The sequence below is a fragment of the Capricornis sumatraensis genome, chromosome 1 (assembly GCF_032405125.1).
Source record: "Capricornis sumatraensis isolate serow.1 chromosome 1, serow.2, whole genome shotgun sequence".
NCBI classification, from domain to species: Eukaryota; Metazoa; Chordata; class Mammalia; order Artiodactyla; family Bovidae; genus Capricornis; species Capricornis sumatraensis.
The window spans coordinates 190453859-190477166 of record NC_091069.1 but is presented as its reverse complement, the minus strand read 5'-3'; the positions used below and the strand labels follow the sequence as shown (position 1 = coordinate 190477166).

The 23308-nt window shown below is 35.1% G+C and overlaps 1 protein-coding gene across 1 annotated transcript in view; it reads left to right on the top strand.

Moving 5' to 3' along the window:
• Positions 1-23308, top strand: part of ATP11B (ATPase phospholipid transporting 11B (putative)) — a 110235-nt gene that overhangs the window by 80301 nt on the left and 6626 nt on the right. The window contains exons 28-30 of the mRNA XM_068968769.1: positions 9311-9376; positions 9868-9971; positions 11233-11398. Coding sequence (XP_068824870.1) covers positions 9311-9376; positions 9868-9971; positions 11233-11398 — 336 coding nt within the window. The remainder of the gene's footprint in view (positions 1-9310; positions 9377-9867; positions 9972-11232; positions 11399-23308) is intronic.

Here is a 23308-nt window from a genome sequence, read left to right as displayed (position 1 = left end):
AGCCTCTCTCTCTAGGTTTAACTAGATAGGTTAGGAAGAAAAGAAATGACAACTGTAGTCCTGTGATAGACTGAAAATACTTGTCACCTTTAGTTTCTGTTTTCTGTTGGCAGTACTTAAGAACTCCAAAATATATTTGCAGTTGGGAGAATATGACGTTTTGTCTGTGCAACAAACATTTATTGAGGACCAGCCATTCCCATGTGCTATACTAGTGCCTGGATTTATGAGAGAAACTAACAAACACTCGGTTATGGAGCTTAGAGTCTTGCGAGAGATACAGGAAATGAGCAATTGAAATAACACAATATTCAAGAGCATAAAGGAAATGGATTTCAATTTTCGGCTTTAACCATGCAAATCCCTTTAAGATGTAGAATAGGAACATACATATTATTGCCACTTTTTTTTTTTTACTACTTAAAATAATTTATTAAAGTAAATGGATCATTGCACAAAAATCCACTGCATTTTTATATACCACCAGCAGTCAATTAGAAAGTATCAATTTTTAAAAGTATCATGCAATGAGAAAAGTATCAACAATGAAAAATAATGGACAAAAGTGTCAACAACAAAAAATAAAGTAACTAGGAATAAATGTAAAGTGAAAGAAAGAAAGAAAGTGAAGTTGTTCAGTTGTGTCCAACTCTTTGCTACCCCGTGGACTGTAGCCCGCCAGGCTCCTCTGTCCATGGGATTCTCCAGGCAAGAATACTGGAGTGGGTTGCCATTTCCTTCTCCATTATCACCACTTTTGAGGACATGCTTAGCCAGGTTTGGAAAAATGTATAAATCTAGTCTGTGTAGCATGAATGTTACAGCACTTCCCCTGAGTAATTTTATTGAAATTTCTTCCTCTGTGCCAGGTATATTCCATGTATTAACTTCCTAAATTGTAACAACAATCCTATATCAGGAAAATACATGTTACTTTTTTCATATTAGAAAAGTAATCTCAAGAAACTTGCCCCAAGTCACATAGTAAATAAATTGCAAAAGTATAATTCAATATTATATAATTGATATATAATAGTCTATATTTATATCCTATATTATACAGTATAAATCTGTATAATGTCAAAGCCTATATGCTTTGCCATGTTCCTAAATTCCGTTGAGAAACAATTATTAGCCTGGTACACTTCTGTGCAGTATTACCGCCTGTGCAAGGACCATCAAATATATATATATTTATTCATTTGCCTGTGCTAGGTCTTGGTTGCTGCTCACAGGCTTTCTTTAGTTGCAGTGAGCAGGGGCTACTCTAGCTGCAGTGCACAGCTTCTCATTGTGGTAGCTTCTCTCGTTGCGGAGCAGGGGCTCTAGAGTGTGGTCTTAGCAGTTGTGGCCCATGAGCTTAGTTGCGTCTTTGCATGTGGGATCTTCTTAGACTAGGAATCGAACCTGTGTCCCTGCATTGGCAGGCAGATTCCAAACCAATGAATCACCAGGGAAGTTCAATCATCAAATATATGGATGAACATGCCCATTTCCACCAAAAATACTAGGCTGAAAATGGGACAGAATAAAGAGAGGGAAAAGTTAAGAAAAAAGGAAGATGTCATTGGATTAAAAGGAAGTTAAAGAGATCTCTTTTGTGCTAGTTACTTTTCTTCTGATTTTGAAATACTGTGTCAGAAAAATATACAAAAATAAAAAAACCACCTGTTCCCCTTGTACCCAGGTGTAATTATTCCTATCATTTTTACATATTTCTATTATTTTCTCATTAATCTCAGAATTTATATCCTCTTATTTCTCAATAACCTTATCATCATTTCTCCCTTAATATTGCCTCAGTGATTTTTCTTATTATTAAAAATGCTTCAAAAATATTTTTTCACAGCTGCATAATATTTAGTTCAGTTCAGTTGCTCAATCATGTCCGACTCTTTACGACCCCATGAACCACAGCACGCCAGGCCTCCCAGTCCATCACCAACTCCCAGAGTCCACCCAAACAGATGTCCATTGAGTCGGTGATGCCATCCAGCCATCTCACCCTCTGTTGTCCCCTTCTTCTCCTGCCCTCAATCTTTCCCAGCATCAGGGTCTCTTCAAATGAATCAGCTGTTCCTGTCAGGTGGCCCAGAGTATTGGAGTTTCAGCTTCAACATTCAGTCCTACCAATGAACACCCAGGACTGATCCCCTTTAGGATGGACTGGTTGGATCTCCTTGCAGTCCAAGGGACTCTCAAGTCTTCTCCAACACCACAGTTCAAAAGCATCAATTCTTCAGCGCTCAGCTTTCTTAATAGTCCAACTCTCACATCCATACATGACCACTGGAAAAACCATAGCCTTGACTAGATGGACCTTTGTTGACAAAGTAATGTCTGTGCTTTTGAATATGCTGTCTAGGTTGGTCATAACTTTCCTTCCAAGGAGTAAGCGTCTTTTAATTTCATGGCTGTAGTCACCATCTGCAGTGATTTTGGAGCCCATTACATGGCATAAATTATTTAAGAATATTACAGTTTTGATTTGCTTCTAGTTTTTAGTGACTTTTAAAATTAAATCTTGAACATGCTTTATATGAAAGAAAAAATCTTAATGAAAGGTAAATTGTTGGCCCTTTGATATAAAAGTGTTTTGTTTTTTTTTTTACCACTAGTTAACTACCATTTTTTTTAACTCAAATTATATATCATTAAGTTCCTTCCCCTTTTAGCCTACCAGTTCTATCACTCAGATATATGCCACTAGAAATTAATCTACCACTCCCTGCCACCAGTACTAGTAGATACAGTGGGAAAGAGGCATATGTCACAGTCAGATTGGATTCACATCCTAGCACCTGAAGTTATCATTTGAGTGATTTGGGATGAGTTACTTAACCTCTCTGAGACTCAGTTTCCTCCATCAAAATTAGGAGCTTACTTACTACCTTATAGGTTTGCTGTGAGGAATAAATGATATATGTAGGGTATTAGGCATAGTGGCTCGCATACAGAAGTACTCAATTTTCAGAGTATTACTTGTTATTATTACTACCAAGTCTTTTTACTGAAGACCTTGTCCTACCCAATCCCATCTAGCCTACTTCTACCACAAACTCTCTCTTTAACCGTGTAAGTTAACTGCCTTTGCTGGCTCTCTCAGAACATGCAACATTCATTTCTAGAGTTCAAAGCCATTTCTGTGTCTCCTCTCTAGAATGCTGTTGCCTCTTTCTCTTACGACTGTCTATTTTTCAGGGTTGAGCCTAGGTTATAATTTTGAGGAAGAAAAACCTTTTTGTATTTTTTACTACAAAACTTTTTTTTTACTGTTTATAATTTTAATTACTCTTTCATACTATACATGTCATCAGCTGTTGAAACCTAATCATCAAATGATAAGAGCTCTGTGTTAAGATAGAAATATACTATTTTATATTTGTATTCCACAAAGAAGTCAGTATCTTTATTTTAATTCAGATGATTTAACCACTGTAATTACCAATCAGGTCATTAAAGACACATATGCAATTTAATTCCTAACAGTAGATATAGATTTATTTTAATGAAAGCTTGCATGATTGAAATGTCTTTGATTATCTAGTTCATTGCATAATTTCCTTGCATATTCTCTTATTCATGAGAATATTTAAAGCACTAATAATACTCCAATCAATAGGAAATTATTCATATACAGAGAACAAAAAAATATATGTTGCTTCTTATGGTATCATCCAACAATTGGTCAATATTTAAAATGAATAATAAAGAGATAGTTTGTATTGGAGAACTGAACAACTGATTAACTCTATAGAAGGTAATTGTCTTATAGATCAATGTATAGTTAAGTTAAACCAGTTACAAAATTGGAAGAAGTTATATTTTTTACTATTTCTACTTCCTGGCCTCCTCTTCTCCCTTGAATGTACTCCTGTGGGACTTTTCCCCCAAAGCACTCCCATCCAAACCATGGTCTGTATGGTCAACAGCTCCCATTTTATTGCTAATCCAAGAGCATGCCTCAGCCCTTATGAACCCAAACACTGGGTACACTTTATGAAGCCTTCCTGCTTGCCACAGTATCTTCTCTCAGTCTCTATAAGTTACTTTGGCTTCATTACCAACTATTCCTTTTCAGTCTTTCAGGGACCATAGTAGCTGCCTTCTTCCTGCTTCCATTCTTTCCCTTCCTACTATCCCATTCTCTGCACAGCAGCCCAGGTGATCTTATAAAAATGAAAAAATTTTTGGACTACCTCTTGGACTGTATTTCCTACCACCTTCCCTTTTAGTCACTCTGGTTTTCTTGCTCCTTCAGACTAATTTATTCCTGCATTAGGACTTCTGTGCTTTTTCTTTCTCTGCCTAGATTCTTTTTCCTCATGTGTTCATGTGGCTGAATCTCTTAATTCCTTCAGGTCTCCTGAACTATCACTGGCTTGACTCAGACTTTCTAGACCACTCCAGTAAAATCCTGTCCCTCTGACTTTCCGTTACTTCCCGACCCCTTACTCTACATTTATTTTTCTTCATGGTGCCTGCCTCTACCTGAAAGTATATATTTTAAAGTTTATTTTCTGCCTTTTCTACTATGCAGGCTCCATGAGGTCAGGAATGTTACATTATTACTGCTTCATTCCCCAAGGTTTAGAATGGTACTTGGCATGGAATAGATTCTCAGTTATTATTTCTTGATTGGCTTTACAAGTGAATAATGAATCATCTTCTTTAATTCGAAATATATGGTTGGCATTATTAAATAATTAGGTAGCAAATTAAGTTAAAAGAAGTGATTAAAAAACCCCAAAACATTGTGATAGAAAATGTTTTGAGCATTTGTCTCTTCTGAGCAGGAGCAGATCCAGGTTTAGTAGAGTAGTCTAAACCTTACTCATTTTGGCAGGCCCTCTTTAAGTGAAAAAAACATAAAACTATAAGTGCAAACATAAGTATATGTGAAAATGATTGTGAGTGACATAAATAGGTTCTGTTTAACACAAGCCAAATAAGCCCAACTCAACTTCTCTTTAGCTAGATCCCCAAATCCTCTCTGCCACTCACCTCATCACCAGTTAAACTAAATTCAAGGGGAAATCAAAGGGAAATAGTCTTAAGTTATTGCTGCAGTTGAAATAAACTACTTTGCTAATTTACCCAAAAAAGAGAATGTGAATTTGTTTTCTACAGCTCCCTCTAGGTCCTTAAATGCTCAAATTTTAAATCATCCTCTGCTTCAAAGGAAGATACACATAATTAGCCCCAATCTGGGCCCAGTAAAACCATATACTGAGAGGTAGATATGTGTGGTTGATACCATTTCCAGGCCCAGGTAGCCTGACTGCATTAATTACCTGTTTCCATATCACTGAAAGAGGAGCTGGCATTCTTGAGAGCCAAATTGAGTGATACAATGGTTTTTCAGTATTCTAAGTCATTTCTAGAGATGATAAAAGCAGGAAAAGTCAATATGACTTTTCCATTATTTTCCTCTTGACAAATAAGTCCCCAGAATACCCTCAAATAAAGGGATATTAATGTTTCATTGTTGATTGTAAGAGCCATTATTTATTGCTTACTTTTTTACCTTTTAAGCTATTTGTTTTTTAATTGAAGTGTAGTTAACTTATATTGTTGTCAGTTTCACATGTATTGCATAGTGATTCAGTTGTATGTATACATATATATATTATTTTTCAGATTCCCATTATAGATTATTACAAGATCCCTATGCTATAAGTAGGTCCTTACTGTTTACCTGTTTTATATATAGTAGGGTATATATGTTAATCCCAAACTTCTAATTTTACCTTTGTTAATCCAAAACTTCTAATTTATCTTTGTTAATCCAAAACTTCTAATTTATCTTCTCTTCCCACCCAACCCTGCTATCCCCTTTGGTAACATAAGTTTGTTTTCTGTGTCTGTGAATCTGTTTCTATTTTATAAACAATTTCATTTATGTCTTTTTTTTTTTTAAGATTCTGTGTATGTGATATCATATGATATTTGTCTGACTTACTTCACTTAATATGATAATCTGTGGGTGAATCCATGTTACCAAAAATGGTGTTATTTCATTATTTTTTTATGGCTGAGTAATATTCCATTGTGTATATACACCACAGCTTTATTCATTCATCTGTCAGTGGACATTTAGGTTGCTTCTATGTTCTTGGCTATTGTAAATAGTGCTGCTGCGGACATTGGGGTTCATGTGTCTTTTTAAAGTAGTTTTTTCTAGTTATAAACCCAGGATTGGGATTGCAGAATCATATGGTAACTGTTTTTAGCTTTTTAAGGACCATTATTCTCCATAGTGGCTGCTGCTGCTAAGTCGCTTTAGTCGTGTCCGACTCTGTGCGACCCCATAGATGGCAGCCCACTAGGCTCCTCTGTCCCTGGGATTCTCCAGGCAAAAATACTGGAGTGGGCTGCCGTTTCCTTCTCCAGAGTGGCAGCATTAATTAAATTCCCACCAGAAGTGTAGGAGAGTGCTGGCATGGTGGCTTTTTGTTGCACTGTGTGGGCTTTCTCTGGTTGCAGAGCATGGGCTCTAGATCGCAGGCTCAGTGGTTGCAGCATGCAGGCTTAGTTGCCCCAGGCATGTGTGGGATTTTATTTCCTGGACCAGGGATTGAACCCACATCCCCTGCATTGGAACACATGTTTTTAACCAGGGAACCACTAAGGAAATCCTTCTGTAGACTTTTTAATAATGGCTAGTTTGGCAGTGTTAGGGGATTCCTCATTGTATGAAATTTTGATTTACATTTCTCCTATAATTAGTAATATTGAACAATTTTTAATATGCCTGTTGACCATCTGTGTGTTTTCTTTAGAGAAATGTCTATATTAGGTCTTCTGCCCATTTATTTATTTTTTTAATAATTAAGCTGTATGAGCTGTTTGTATATTTTGGAAATTAACCCCTCATCTGTAGCATCATTTGCAAATATTTTCTCCCAGCTCATAAGTTGTCTGTTTGTTTTGTGGATGGTTTCCTTTGCTGGCAAAAGCTTTTAAGTTTAGTTAGGTCCCATTTGTTTACTTTTGTTTTTATTTCCATTACTGTAGGAGATAGATCCAAAAGTACATTCCTGCATTTTATGTCAGAGTGTTCTGCCTGTGTTTTCTTCTAGGAATTTTATGTTTAGGTCTTCAATTTCTTTAGATTTTATTTTTTTATATGGTGTTAGGGAATGTTCTAACTTCATTATTTTACATGTAACTGTCCAGTTTCCCAGCACCACTAATTGAAGAGGTTGTCTTTTCTCCATTGTATATTTTTGCCTCCTTTGTCATAGATTAATTAGACCGTTGGTGCATGGGTTTATTTCCAGGCTTTCTGTCCTGTTCCACTGATCTGTGTATCTGTTCCACTGATCTATATATGTCTGTTTTTGTGCCAGTATCATACTGTTTTGATTACATTAGCTTTGTAGTATAGTCTGAAGTCAGGGAGCATGATTCCTCCAGCTTCTCAAGCTTACTGTTATTCAGGGTCTTAAGCACTGAGTTTGTCATTTATTTTGAATTACTTAGATAAGTTTTATTGCCATTGGAACCTATTTGTTTTTAAATGACTGGTCTTTTAAATAGTTTTTTTTTTAAACCAGTGGTAAAGATTGTGACTATTTGGTGACCTAAATTGACATAAAGTTCTGGTTATGCTCTTATTTGTGGAAATTAAATCCTGATACTCTGTGGGGAATCTGAAAATCTGCATTTTTAATAGGAGAAGGCAATGGCACCCCACTCCAGTATTCTTGCCTGCAAAATCCCATGGGCGGAGAAGCCTGGTAGGCTGCAGTCCATGGGGTTGCTAAGAGTCAGACAGGACTGAGCGACTTCACTTTTCACTCCACTGTTCTTGCCTGGAGCATCCCAGGGACGGGGGTGCCTATGGGATCACACAGAGTCGGATACAATTGAAGTGTCTTAGCAGTAGCAGCAGCATTTTTAATAAATCTTACTCAGTTTTGGCTAAAAAGCCCAGGGCAATACTATCTGACTGGCATTAGCTGCATTTTTACATGGAATCCTTTGAGTCATTCCAGTAGCCATTACCTTTCCTTTCAAGTGTTGGTTTTGTGTATAAATTTCTTTTTACTTGATCTTTCTATGCTGTGTCCAAACTACAGTGGCAGGTATTCTCTTGTGACTTTTGACTGGAGTGGTTTCAGAAAATAATTATAATTGAATAGGGTTTATTATCATATTTACTCTGTGACAGGAGTAAAGCTGTGACAGGACTAACAGCTGTATCAGTTCAGTTCAGTTGTTCAGTCGTGTCCAACTCTTTGTGATCCCATGAATCACAGCACTCCAGGCCTCCCTGTCCATCACCAACTCCTGGAGTTCACTCAAACTCATGTCCATTGAGTCGGTGATGCCATCCAGCCATCTCATCCTCCGTCGTCCCCTTCTCCTGCCCCCAATCCCTCCCAGCATCAGAGTCTTTTCCAGTGAGTCAACTCTTCGCATGAGGTGGCCAAAGTATTGGAGTTTCAGCTTCAGCATCAGTCCTTCCAAAAAACACCCAGGACTGATCTCCTTTAGGATGGACTGGTTGGATCTCCTTGCAGTCCAAGGGACTCTTTGAGAGTCTTCTCCAACACCACAGTTCAAAAGCATCAATTCTTTGGCGCTCACCTTTCTTCACAGTCCAACTCTTACATCCATACATGACTGCTGGAAAAACCATAGCCTTGACTAGTTGGACCTTTGTTGGCAAAGTAATATCTCTGCTTTTCAATATACTATCTAGGTTGGTCATAACTTTCCTTCCAAGGAGTAAGCGTCTTTTAATTTCATGGCTGCAGTCACCATCTGCAGTGATTTGGGGGCCCAAAAAAATAGTCTGACACTGTTTCCACTGTTTCCCCATCTATTTCCCATGAAGTGATGGGACCAGATGGCATGATCTTAGTTTTCTGAATGTTGAGCTTTAAGCCGACTTTTTCACTCTCCTCTTTCACTTTCATCAAGAGGGTTTTTAGTTCCTCTTCACTTTCTGCCATAAGGGTGGTGTCATCTGCATATCTGAGGTTGTTGATATTTCTTCCAGCATTCTTGATTCTAGCTTGTGCTTCTTTCAGCCAGTGTATAATTCTCACTAAAAACTATCTGTGCCACACAACTTCTTTGAGTTTCCCATCTAATAATGTTATCCAAAGGATGATTTACATAATAAACATAATAATGCTTTATGGTATTTCTTCTCATTCTCCTTTAACTGATTTCACATGTACCTGATGTAAATGATGCAAGTGATTTTCAGTAAAGAATGTGGTTATTCTTGGCATCACTTCTGTTTCAGCATTATTTTAACATGTAATACAATACTAGTTTATTCTTTATGTTTTAGATGTTTGGAAATTGGACATTTGGCACCTTGGTCTTCACAGTCATGGTTATTACAGTCACAGCAAAGGTATGATACAGAAATTAGCATGTTTTGTCTATATAGTTCTAATTTTCTTCATGTTTTTAGTGATATAGTTTTTCTTTTTAGTCATGAATAATTTCATGGATGGCTAGTTTGATAACTGATTTTAGTTTTTGTCAAATTGATTTTTTAATTCATTATTTTAGAAAGCCTCAGCTAATTTTTCTAGTCAAAGGGAAGTTAACTCCTCAATACCCACCTGTGAAATTATGCTTCTCTCTATGTAATGCAAGATAACACAAGCTGGTTTAGCCCATGGAATTAATAAAGTACTCATGAAATTTTAATGCTGCTTTCTCACAGATGAAAAATAGTATAAAGTTGAAATTGTTCAGTTTCATACTGAACAATTCATTAATATTTGTCTTCTGAAGGACTTTGCCATAGGAACATTTTAGTCACTTATTCTTGGGTTTTATCTGAGAAGTTAAAGATTTATTTATTTACATTAAGGATTTTTTAATTTATTTTTTTAGATGGCTTTGGAAACTCATTTTTGGACCTGGATCAATCATCTTGTTACGTGGGGATCTATTTTATTCTATTTTGTGTTTTCTTTGTTTTATGGAGGAATTCTCTGGTGAGTTACTGTATTGTATTTTAATTATATTGATTCAACTCTAATAAATATTTATTATGATAGGTTATATTATGAACAAATTCTGCTCAGAATAGTTTTAAGACCCTATCCTGATAAGAAATTTAGTTCTTTCAGTTGATCTTCCTAATAAGGAAGAAAAAAAAAACTTAACAATTACTCTATCTAATCTACTGCATTCTAGTGTTTTACCTGAGATATTACATTGATTCATCACAATAATCTTATTATCCGTTTTTTTCTATTTGAATACTGAACTCTTTAAGATCACAAAGGTTAAAAATAGGATTTACTTGAAAATTATTGTTCTTTATGCTAACCATAGTATTGATACCTCTAAATTATTACTAATGTATGTAATAAAATATGTCACATAGAACCATTAAAGATTCATGAAGAAGTTAACTATCTCTGAAAAGTAAATAGTGTGCTCTATCTTCATTGCTAAAATCAGACATTCAGTTTCTCTGATAGATCAAAAATGAATGCTTATCCTAAAGAATCCTAAAATTCTTTGATAAGTCATGGACAACTGAAGTCTCTGAATTAGAGTATTTATATTACATTGCCTACTGTGTCTGCAAAATATTACAAAAAGCAGGTAAAAAACTTGGATTGGCTATACATTAACTTTCATTAGGATTATAAAAGGATGCTCATGACTGTCATTTGCTTTTAATCCTCTTTATTTCTTCATTTTTTCCTGTATTTTCCCATATTGCTTTGAAGTGATATGTACAAAACCCCAAAAATGGTATCTTGACAAAACCTATTACTATGTAGAACTAATACTTGTGAGTACATTTATGTTAAAATAAGTGTATAGAGAAGATCCTCTAACTAGAGCTTTTCAACCTGAAATTTTGGTTATCAACCTTACAGTTGCTTAGTAGAAAACATTTTGTTACATACTCTTTCTTGCTTTTTTAACCTCTTAAGTCTGTATTACTACATAATTCTTTGGATTTCCTACCACTGGGATAGAATAAGTCAACTACTTGCCACTTTCCTAATTATAAAAACTATGGTTGTCATTCAAGTGAATTAAATTGTATTTTATTTTTGACAATGAAAGTGTATCACATTTTATTAGTTAATTAAATTACATTGATTCAAAATTTTGGACATTTTACCTCTGTATACCTAAAATTGTAACCTTCGAAAATAGTGGGTTTACTCAATGTCTCGATTTAAGAATCTGTCTTGTCAGTTTTTTCTTTCATTAAGCCCACTTTCTTTGCAGGCCATTCTTGAGCTCCCAGAATATGTACTTTGTATTTATTCAGCTCCTATCAAGTGGTTCTGCTTGGTTTGCCATAATCCTCATGGTTGTTACATGCTTATTTCTTGATATTGTGAAAAAAGTATTTGACCGACAGTTCCATCCTACAAATATTGAGAAGGCACAGGTAACCACATTTTATACACAGTACCTTTTTAATTATGAGTCTTTCATGAATAGTTGTCATTATAATTTGCTCCTATTAGAAAATAGTAAATTAACTATTCCTGTATCAAGTGTTTTGCAATGTAAATGTTGTTAAATGTGATAATGTTAAAGTTGTATTAAGTTTTTGACTCCTGAAAAATTATAATTTAAAAAATTTTATAGAAGTAGATTAGAAATATAAAACTATCAAGTCATATCCAAATAATAGTATAAATATATCTTAAGTAATATCAGCATTCTATCAAATATATATAATTGGGATATATATCCATGTCTTTAGAATCATTAGAATTTCAGTAGTACTTCTTTAGGTTATATTGTTGGTCAACAGAAGAAAGATATAGTTCTGTAACCTAAATAACTTCTACATAATGGATTTTTACAAAATATTTCTCTCATTGAATACTCACTAAAGTACTTAAACTACAACAGATATTAACAGTGTTTACATAGTGTTTAAGAATATGTTCTTAAGGACCTGATAATTGTGGGTTCAAAATCCTCATTCTACACTGGGTAGCTCTGACTTTAAGTTTCAGGTTCCTCATGGGTCAAATTATGACAGAAATGTCTTATTTCATTGCATTTGTAATGAAGATTAAATGAAATAATTAATACTCAGACAAAGTGGATGCTCAAGAAATAAAAGCTATTTAGTTGAATATACTGTCTTTGTAATTTGACTTGTACCTGGAAATACTAGTTTGTTCTGTTAACTGTACCATGGCATTGAATATATATCCTCAGAAACACATTCTAATCAACTTCTATGCCCCTGTAAACACCAAGTTTATTAATTGTTTAATTGCACATGGGGGGATGGGGGCAGGGTTTGTTGTTTTTTCATGTCTGTTGTATGCAAAGCAAATTTTGTTTAAATTTTGGAAATTTAGTTGTGTCTTAATGCTACAAATAAGTGCTTCCTAAGTAGGGATTTGTTAGCCTTCTTAAATAGTATATGGTTTTAATTTCAATTGATTATATTAACATTTCTTTAGTATTTATTTGCTTTGGTCCCTCAATTCTAGCCAGTATACATTTTAACACCTTTGAAGCAGTGTAGGCATCTGAAGCCTGACAGACTTAATTCAAATACTGTTTTAACCATAGAATGTATATTCTTAATCAAGTCACTTCCTTAAGCCTCAGTTTCTTCCTATATGAAATCAGAATAATAATTACTACCTTACATGATTGTTAGACAGTTAATATGAAGCACCTGGGTCTGTATGTAGTAAGTCCTCAGTAAGAACAAATTATAAGAATGATTTGGATGCTGCTCTAATACTGATCCTCAGCTGGGGCTGAAAAAATTTGCATAATCTGATTACTGTGTCTGCCTATGCATTTATCTATATCCAAATATGGACAAACTTTTCCACTGTGCAAGATATTACTTAAATGTATATCAGAAAGGTTTGCCTTTTTTCTAAGCTTCAGAGATATTGTTGATAATAGAATATTGCTTTTAATACATTGACTATTATACTTTTTCTAGACCTTTATGAAGAACATTTTTGTCTTGTCTGCTTGCCTAAAGTTATATTTCACCAAAATAGATTAATGACATCACTTAAAAACTTAAATTTTTATAAAAGTAAATAATCAGAATTATTTACATTTATACTTGGAAATTTTCTTTAGGCAGAGTATTTACATACTTAAATCTTTCAAAGAGATTTCTTAATGACAATACAGGATGATAATGTTAGTCCTTATTATTTTTATAGGCCTCTTTTTAAAGGATTACACAGGAAGTATTTGATACCTTAAGATGGACCCTTAAGCAAGAAAAAGTTGAAAGTGCTTTATATTTTGGTTCTTTTACCATGGGTTAGTTGATTTAAAAAATGGAGTTAAGAAATCAGTCATTTTTCTATGTCTGAAAGCCAGTATAATCTCCCTTTTTACCCCCACTAAATTTCTTTTAATGATTTGACGGGTTGTTCATCTGGGGTCTGATCTAAAGAGGAGAAGAATGTATATATGTGTAAAACTGTGTCTCTTTGCCATTCAGCAGAGATTGGCCCAACATTGTAAATCAATTGTACTTTCGTAAAAAATGAACATATAAGAATAAAAAGGAAATCTCTACTTTCACTCAGGGATTTTTCCTAGCCTATGAGGGATTTTCCTGTTTTGGTTAGTATATGGTCCTTCAAATTCCATGTGTGATGTTATTCTTTTGCTATAGTCAGTAATTTTTATTGTTCCAGACTTGTACTGTCACCTCTAATTTCAAATGATAAAATTATTAGAAAGCTGTCAGTTCCTTACTTCATTTTGCTATCATCCAAATTAGTAGCAAGAAAAAGTATATCACAAGAAGAGTTGGCAGCATTGATTCTGAGTTTTTCCTGCAGAATAGCAATGTGGTAATAAGAGTAAATTCTTGGGATAGCAAAGCCAGTAGCCCCACAAATGTCAGTCATATATGTGTACCGTGTATGATACTTCTGCTCCTCTGGGAACAAATGTCTTTACAAAGCTTGTCCTGTGTCTGTCTCTTAGATGATAAATACAGCTCACTGACTTGTTGTATGTCCCATCCCTTTTCTGTCCACTTATAGATGTACTCCAACACAGTCGCTTTCAGTGACGAGTTCATCGCACTGCAGCCATTGTCGAGGGCAAGGAATCAGCTGAGCAAACTTAGGTAGAGTAGGAGGAGTAGAACCTCGTTAACTCTTCTGCATGCTAAAGGTCAATTTAAAAATATTCAAAAGATGGGCAGAGGCATGAATTAAGAGTCGGGCATTTTTGTTAGCACAGCTCTGTCTCTAATTTGACCTTTGCTGTTATGTATGTTAAAACCTAAAAAATATCCATTTCTTTGAGATGAAAATTCAGCATAACAGGACAGAGATCTGTACTTTGTTATATGTTTTATACCTTAAGTACCTTTCCTAACACAATTCTAATGCTTCTGCTTGTCATACTCGTATTTAAGAATTCTCCTGCATGTTGAGTAATTTAAGCTACAGAAATTCATCATAAAATTTGAAGTTTTAAGTTTCAGTTACTTAGAAGTGAGAGTTGCCTATTTTTTATCTTGCCTTAATATGTGTTGTAAATACACATGCATATTTGTCTTTGTACACTGTAATGGCTGCTGAAATAGTTCATATCCTTTGTACTGTTTAGTGTATCTATAAATTGAATAATAGATTTTGTATCTCATATACATCTTTATCTCCACCAACAGATTCATTTTGTCAGTTTCTGCAAAAAATAATTAGTAATCCCAAGATGTCTTTTGATGCAGAATGAAAGTTTAAATCCTAGAACTTTTCATATTAAGATACCAAAGTTATATATTAACTTCAATTCCAGTCTGGTTTGAAGAGCAAAAGTAATATAACTAAAGTTTTTTTCTTTGTTTTTAGTTTTGGCACCCTTCAGCTTCTCACCCTGGATTTTTAATCATATGTATTTTTAAAATTCTTTTTTATTCTGTAGATTTCTAATCTGTCTGTGTTCACTTGATCAAATGAATGACTTTGACAAGCCCTGCTTAAATAACTTATGTAACCCTGTAATTTTGAACTCTTCCAAAATTTTACCAAACCTTTTGATTTTATTATTCCTGTTAGTATGAGGGTTTTTGAAATATTCTACTTTGAATTACAAAGATGTATAATTTTAGATGATATATAAATGGGAGTTTAAGTGGTAGTCAACTAAATTTCATGTTTAAAACGAGAACTAAAATGAAAACAAACTTGGAAGATTTACCTCCAACTTTGATTGAGCCAAATATGTGTATCATTTTTATCTATATGTGCCTTCTGAAAACAGTGCGTACTTACCACATTTTTGAACATCTAATTATGAACTTAAAGGCAAAAGGAGAACTCATTATTCAAAAGAACACTCTGGTAAGCAGTTTTGTGAGGATTAACTTTTGCATTGTGAATAATCAATATTTTTATTAAATCATATTTTCACATATCATGGTGGCTCAAATCAAGCAACATTTTTTGAGCAGTGATAGACAAAAAAAGAATGAAGCACAGAGATTGTAAATTAAAGATACCCTACTCCTTAATAGTGTAATAAAATAGTAAGCTTAACATTCATTCATCTGTGAAAGAATACAATGGACGCAGGGTACATGAGTCACGTAGTATTTCCTACAAGCCACTCTCCAATCAGGTGGTGTAACAATGGGAGAGACCCTGTTGGGTAGTCAGTAGGCCTGAGTGCTAGCCCAGCATGCCCTTGGCACTGCACCCTCTATATTCTAATCAGATTAGTTCAACTCTGAGCTTCAAGGTTCTTCACCTGTCAGATGACCGTTTTACATACTACGGTCTTCTTTACTTACTATCAGCATCAGCAAAAATCAAAAAGAAATATAATCAACCAAAAGTCAGGCAGAAATAACAATTGCTTACATGAGTGGTGAATGACCACTGGATGGGCATTTGCTCATAGCTTCATGAAGAAAAAGTGCCCACAAATATCTGTCTGCTGGTGCACCCTATGAATTTTAAATGCATCTTGTTTTTGAACCGTGTTGAACAGTATTCCTGGGTGTGGTCCATGATAACTTGTTTACTGTTGTGACAGGAAAATTATGCATATATTGAATGTCTTTAAGAGTTTTCAAATCTTTTATAAGGTTAGTGTTGATACTTCTTAAGAACCATTAACACAAAGCTATTAATAATTTTAATAAAAGAAAGCTCATTTTTAATATTTTCCACTCCCTTATAAAAAGCAAAGCTATAATAATAAGCTATCTTTACATAAACTTACTGTACTCTTGAAAACAAGAAATTCTGCTTTATTATTTATGTATATAAGAAATTTACTATAGCATTTTTTATAGAAATAATTATTGATTAGTCCTAAGACTGAGAAAACACATAGAAATGAGGGGAAAGTATGTTTTATTGAGGACTTTTTTTTTTTAAAGAAAGGTTAAAATTTTTAAATTAGTTTGGCTATGGGCACATATTCCTTAGAAGGTCTCTGATACTTAAAATATAGAGGGAATTCCCTGGCAGTGCAGTGGTTAGGGCTCCACACTTTCACTACTGAGTACCTGGGTTCAATCCCTTGTTGGGAAATTAAGATACCACAAGCCATGAGGCATGGCCCCTATGAAATAGAAAAGGCAAAGAATAGAAATTGATTTAAGTTAGTTAATACTCACTAAAGATATTTTAAATTAAGGATTAAATTAATTTTGTTTACTAAATCAAGTCAAGCTTCCTCCTTACCCATATGTGTAACATTTGAAAGGCTATATGATTGACCCTTCCACTCTGCTGAAGTCCAGTTAGAAAAGTCTTCTGAGAAGCAGCATGAGAGATATGAAATGAGACATACCTTTGCAATAAGAACCCTAATTGTTGGTGGCAAGGAATTTGTTTAATGGAAGAACTTGAATTTTACTGACGGAAACCTGGTTTTAACTTTGTGCCCTGGATAACCATGGCTTTATTTTGTGTGCTCTGTTGTATGCTCCTTAAGAAGCTCCTATTAGCTCTCTTTTGTGACAGTAAATGAATGTGGTGTTGTGTGAACTTTCATTTGTGCCTCACAGATTGTGGACCCTGACTTGCTGTTTTGATTCTAAACTTATATACAGTGAGAGTATTGTTCTGTAATATGAGACTTGTTGCTTTTCTGTCCTTCCAGATGGAAGAAGATAAGGGTTCAGTCAGCTCAGCATATGAATTTGCTGAAAGCAAGCACAGAGGGGAGGACAGTAGGCACCTGCTAGCTGAGGCTTGCAGCCAGCAGGACAGTTCTTGCACTAGGTAGTACTGCGCTGGACCTCCCGGGGACATCTGCCGCGCTCTCAAGCCTGGGGCACGCTGTGGGAGAACTGCCCTCACATTCCAGTGTTTACTTTACGCATTCCTTCACTGTTTCTCATCTGTTGTTTTCGTTTACCTGTTTTCCTTTTTTTGTGATCTTTACATTTTTTATGTCTGTCCCCGAATATCTCATTAATCTTCCTTTGGAGTTATAGTTAAATCTTACTTTACTTCAGATTCTGTCTGACTGTCTTATAGTCAAGAATTTATTCCTTTTCACTTCTTTTGAAAATATGTCATGCTATTTCTCTTATTTCTGAAATCACTTTTCCCGCTTTATAGCTGTGTGTCATTTTATCCATGTTAATGTAGTTAGACACTACATTACTTATCTAAGTCTCCCCCTTGAGTTGAACGGTCAAGTGACTGAGTGCTTAGACCTGGTACTGAATAATTTTCTGTTGACTGATATTCAACAAACTCTCAGTTCTTACTTTTCATTAGCGTTCATAGTTACATCTTTATAATAGAAAAGTGTGAATTAATAAAGACTTGATTAATTCCCCTCTTGAGAAATAAACCCTACCAACTGCTTCTAGATCTGATTGGGATATGCAAAATATTTAATTGGTAGTAACCAAGGAAGATAAAAATTCTTACCACTAGTAATTATATTTTTACTTGGGCTGTTTGCCACTTTGGATATTGTAATTACTGGTCAAGAAGGTGCTATTTTGTCATCTGAGATAACCCTCATAAATGGAGAAATTTAAAACAAAGCTACTTGAAGATTATAAATCAGACAGTGGAACAGGTACAGTAATTTGAAAAAAATGTGAATTGAAAAAAAAATTTTTTAATTAGATTCTTTTAATGAATTGCCCAAAATGGAAAATGCTGAGGATTAGTCAACTGTCAGTCATCATTATTATTATTAGTTGAAAAGAAATCCAAAAGAATTCAGAATTTTTTTTTTGTTCAGGGATATTTCATGCGATTATCTTTACAACATATTTATCTTGTATTTTGATAAACAGAACGATTTTTAGTTTTTAGAACATGCACTCATTGGCTGAAAGGAAAACTCAGCTGAAGGGTGCACTGGTTAAAGGGGAAAGCTGGCTGGGATTTAGATTATGTCCTGGTCATTTCCTAGAGCAGATAATCCTTTTGGGTCCTGACTATGCTAATACTGTGAAATTATGTCCTCTGTGATAAAAGTTCCCCAAAGGTTCAAGTTCAAGTGGATATTTCAAAAGACATGTATCTGGTGCTGCTTTGCTTTAATATGTCCATTAAAATGTACAGTATAGTTGAGAATTGGGTTCATAGAATGCCCCTATTAAATAATAGGGGCCTTGTTATGATTATTTTTCCAAAGGAATGATAAGTGAATTCTTCTATCATCCTGTGACATATGGTCTTTCTTCCTATAAATAAGAAAGCAGAAGAACCCTTAGACCATGGATATGATTTTAGTAAAAGTGCTGGAGGTGTTACCCTGATCTGCAGGGTTTTTTCTGCTTATCACTAAACTTAAATTGGTTGAATAAAATGTATGTTGAGTATTTCTCTTCTCCTGTATTTCTGTCTTTGGCATATATTTTGAGGTAAAAATCACTTTTAAGTAAGTGTTAAATAATCCCTCTTTTCTCTTTTCTTTCTTGAAATGGCATTTGTTTCTCTAATCAGAATTTGGTTAGCCTTGCCAAATCAGACAGAGTTATGCTGAGCCTTAAATGTTACCATGGGCCATAGACTCTCCTAATTATCTCCCTGTATGTCACCTGCCTCTTAGGCTTTCATTGTTCTGTCATTTCTTTCTCCCTGGATTCCTGGCTCTACTCTAGATGCCCTTTTCCAGCTTGCACCTAGTAGCTACCATAGAGGTATCAACAGGATGCTAGGGCTACTAAACCTTCTCATGTGGATCAGGGTGCTGAAGTCCCAGACCTGAAATCTGCCACCACCACCAACATTTTAAGCAGTTTCAACCAGCTACAAGACACCTTCCTCTCCTTGTGTGACAAAGATAACATAGAAATACTACTTCATTTAACAAAGAAGCTAACTAGAATAGAAAACCTACATGGCGTATATTCAGTTATTTGCCACTAAAAGGTACACTTTTCTGAATGAGTAAAATTCTATAAACAGAATCAAACATTTAAAAGGCTGATAATAATAAGGCATATCTGATAAGTGTGACACTTTACAAAACTAATGTTATTTTCAAATCTGTGCTGACTTACTGAACAGCTTTTTCATCTGGAGGTCAAAATGAAGAAAGATATTAGTATTGATATTATTTCTACCAAATAGTAATGATATGCTGTGTATGATTGATACTTAGAAAACTGATTTCTTAACATCAGCTCTGCTGATGAGTTAATAATTGCTATTCAGATTCACCATCTCCATTAAAATGGGAGATTTTATCATTTTTTACAGATACCTCATACTCTTATTCATCTAAACTACAAATTCCTAGTCAGATATTGTCTTTTTTTTTTGGTAATCACATTATTAAAAGAGTCTCAGTGTTTTTGAAACAAGGAATAAGCCAAATTTATTACAATAAGCTTGCCTAATACTGTATGTTTATTTTCATACTTAAATTTAGGCAACACATATGGAAATCTCCTTTCTAAGGATCCCTAAAAGTCCGTATAGAGTTATTTTACTTGTAACTATCTTTCAAAATTGTTTATTTGGGGAGAAGGAAAAAGGAAGGGAGTCTAGGGAAGTAAAATGAACTTGCAACATGTTTTGGAGAAAAAGGCCTTGAATAAGAGAAGCAGTTATTTAAATACCATCATTAAACAGCTACCTCTTCCAACTCTCAATAAGGACTTGAAGCTGATAGTGGTTTTAGGGATTTTACTATTCTTAACCAAATTTGGAAATTGGTAATATTCGATGACTGTCTCTATCTTACATTTAAAAGAAAAACATTTCCTAAACAGGAGCCTTTTTTTCTCACCATCATTATAGTTTAAGGCTTCTTTCCAAATACCTCCTATAAGGCTAAGCAAGGTATTCACTTTGATTATGAAGTATATAAAACAATTTTAAGAGCAAAAGAACAGATGTGGTTAATAGTTTGATTAAACTTTATCTGATTTGATAGGTAAAATGTCATGGGAGTGACTAAAAAACTTAGAAGTGTTATGACAGTTTTCCAAAACTTAGAAGATTCAAGAAAGATTTTTGTAGAAGCAACAGGAGAAAATTCTAAATGTTTGCCATCATTGATGTGAAAATATTGGATATAAAAGCAGTAAGCTAGAATTTATTTCAGAAGGGAAGTTCTGTAAAGATGAAAAGTTCCACTAGGCTTACGTACCCATATGGATTGGCTTTCCATAGCTGTTTCGCTTGGCAGCCCTTTTAGCTCTGAGTTATGTAGTTGTTTCTAAGAAGTGTCGTGGAGAATGAGTCTTACCAATAAATCAAAATTTCTGAGAAGTTAAAAGGTAACTTTTTAGTCCACTAAGTAGGGTCTCACTCCCATTATTTTGCCTTATTTCTTTTCTAGTATTTAATAATAGTCTTTTTTTTTTTTTTAAGGTAATGACCCCCTCTCCTTACTTTGAATGAAATGAGACCTAAATGCTGCACTCTCAGTTATACTGGAAGCTATAATATGAAATCAAACATGTATATATGGGAAAGTGGTAGAGCTTGGAGGTTTCCTAGAGAACAGTATAGTGTTTCCAATAGATAGCTTTACAGAAATGCAGTTAACCAGCATTCAGCATTTTCAAAGCAGGTGGGGGTTTTCCCCCTTAGGGAAGAAAAAGAAATGTATTTTACTTGGTGTGATCAAATGGTGATCTGAGAAATCATTTCTTTATATACGTTTGACATTTTAAGATGTTTACTCTCTGTGTTGAGTTGCCCATAGTTTAATACCTGTCCTCAGGTTTTAAAGTAAAAGGTGATGAGTGCAAAGAAGGATAATTACCTAAAGTCAGATCCAGACCTAAGCACTGTTCTGCATGTATCAATATGTGGACACTCAAATGCTGTTGACCTTATGGATGGTATCTTTAGTGAATCCCTGTCAGTTGGTTGAGCCCCAGCAGTTATTGAAGCACATGCTGTTAAATTAAAAAGAACCAGACAAACTCCTTGTTCGAGTTTCTAGTCTAGTTCAGTGCTTTCCAGATAAATGTGATGAAGGACCAGATTGTTTTCTTGGTTTGTTGATCATTTCTAGTTCATCACAGGCCAATACTTTTGTAAAATACAATAAAAATGAATTACTAGGAAATGCAGTTTAAAAGATATATAAAATAAGCCCCAACTTTGAAATTATTAGATTGAACAGTTACAAAAATATTCTTGTCAGATTGCAGTAAAATTGTCTAATCTCTTAAACTCACAGACCAGATGCATTTGTGTTCTCATGGGCCAGTAACTGTTTGCAGACCAACAATGATCCATAGATCACACTTTGAGGCACACTGGTCTTTTTGCCAGGGGGCACGAGTACCAGCTGCTCTTTCAACACTTAAACTAAATATGTGCTGAATGTACATAATGCTTTTCTGCCCACATAATTACTCATTCTTTTTGCTTAGCCTGGAATGTTCTTTCTCTCCCATCTTCAGCTATTGAAATCCCATCCAGTCTTCAGTATGCATTTCAGATGCCATCTTTTTCATCAAAATACTCTCCCACTAATACCAACAACAGCAGGTGGTTTTGAGCTTCCCTTCCCCTTTTTTGATATTTGTAGTCTGCCTTATACCAGAATTATAAGAAGGCAGTATAACAGCATGGTAAAGAGGTTTGGGCCCTGGAATCAAAGAAACCCAAGATTCAAGCCCCAGCTGGGTGAGCTTGAATATATTTTTAACTTCTCTGTTTCCTCATCTGTACAATGTGTTTAAGTCTGGTGCCTATCCCCAAAGCAGTTATAAATGAGATAATCCATGAGAAGCTTCTTACCTAGTAATTGGCACACAGTAAGCATTCCATTAATATAACTGCCATTATTACTTGTTTCTGACTTACCTCCCACCCTTTTCTTTATCCTTAACTCAGTAGATTGTCCCCTTTAAAAACCAGTACAGTGCCTTGCTCAATGAAACACAAGGTGAATTTAAGTGCTTCTGCCATTTAAATGATACAAACAACCATTGGAGTAGAATCTAGAGAGAAAGAGGTTACTGATAGTTGGACAGGTGGGAGGATTTTATAGAAATGACAGTATTTAAACTGATCTTGGTGTTAGGAGTCAGCATGCTGCCCCTAATTGGTGACAGGCCCTGACCCATGTTCTCAGGCAAGGAACACTGCCTGGTTGGCTGTGGGGACACAGGAGCATTTAAAGGTAGAGTAGGAAAGGCAGCCTGAGGTCAGGTTATAAAGGGCTTTATGGGCCTGTTTGAGGTGTAGTAGTTTCTCACTGAGCATGTGGGAGTTCTAAAGTTCTGCTTCCTACAGAGGCTGGTTTTGAGATGGAGGAGGCTAGAGCCCAGTGACCCAAGAAGGAAACTAGGAAACTGGTTAAATCCTGTTACCTAAACCAAGATTTCCTAAAATCTTCCACTGAATATTAATATTCCTCCTGGTATTGATTAATTAATGTTCCCTGGGGGGAGGGGAGGAAGGGAAGTTCCCCCAAAAAACCCAAATTTGCACTATGTCTAACTCTCCCCCTGGAGACTGACCATACAAACATAACTTGTTGGCAGTACTTTACTCACAAAGTGTTTAGACATTCCTTGAACTAGGGTCTCTTAAACTTAACACGAAACTTTTTTCGTGCAGTGTCTGTAAATATCTCAAAAAACACAGTTAAGAAATAGTACTGTAAACAGTCCTAAATCAAGAGCATTATAATGAAAGAACAAGCTGAAATTTGGCTGTTCCTCACTCAGTGTTCAGCAGATCTAGGACGCTGATGCAGTCAGTTCATTGCCAAAAAGGAACCAGGTTGTCTCACATTGCCTGGTATTTGACAGGGTTATTATGAGCAGGGTTTTTGCTGAACCTAACTAGTTGTTTCCCTGGTGGTTCAAATGGTAAAGAATCCACCTGCAATGCAGGAGACCCAGGTTCGATCCCTGGGTCGGGAAGATCCCCTG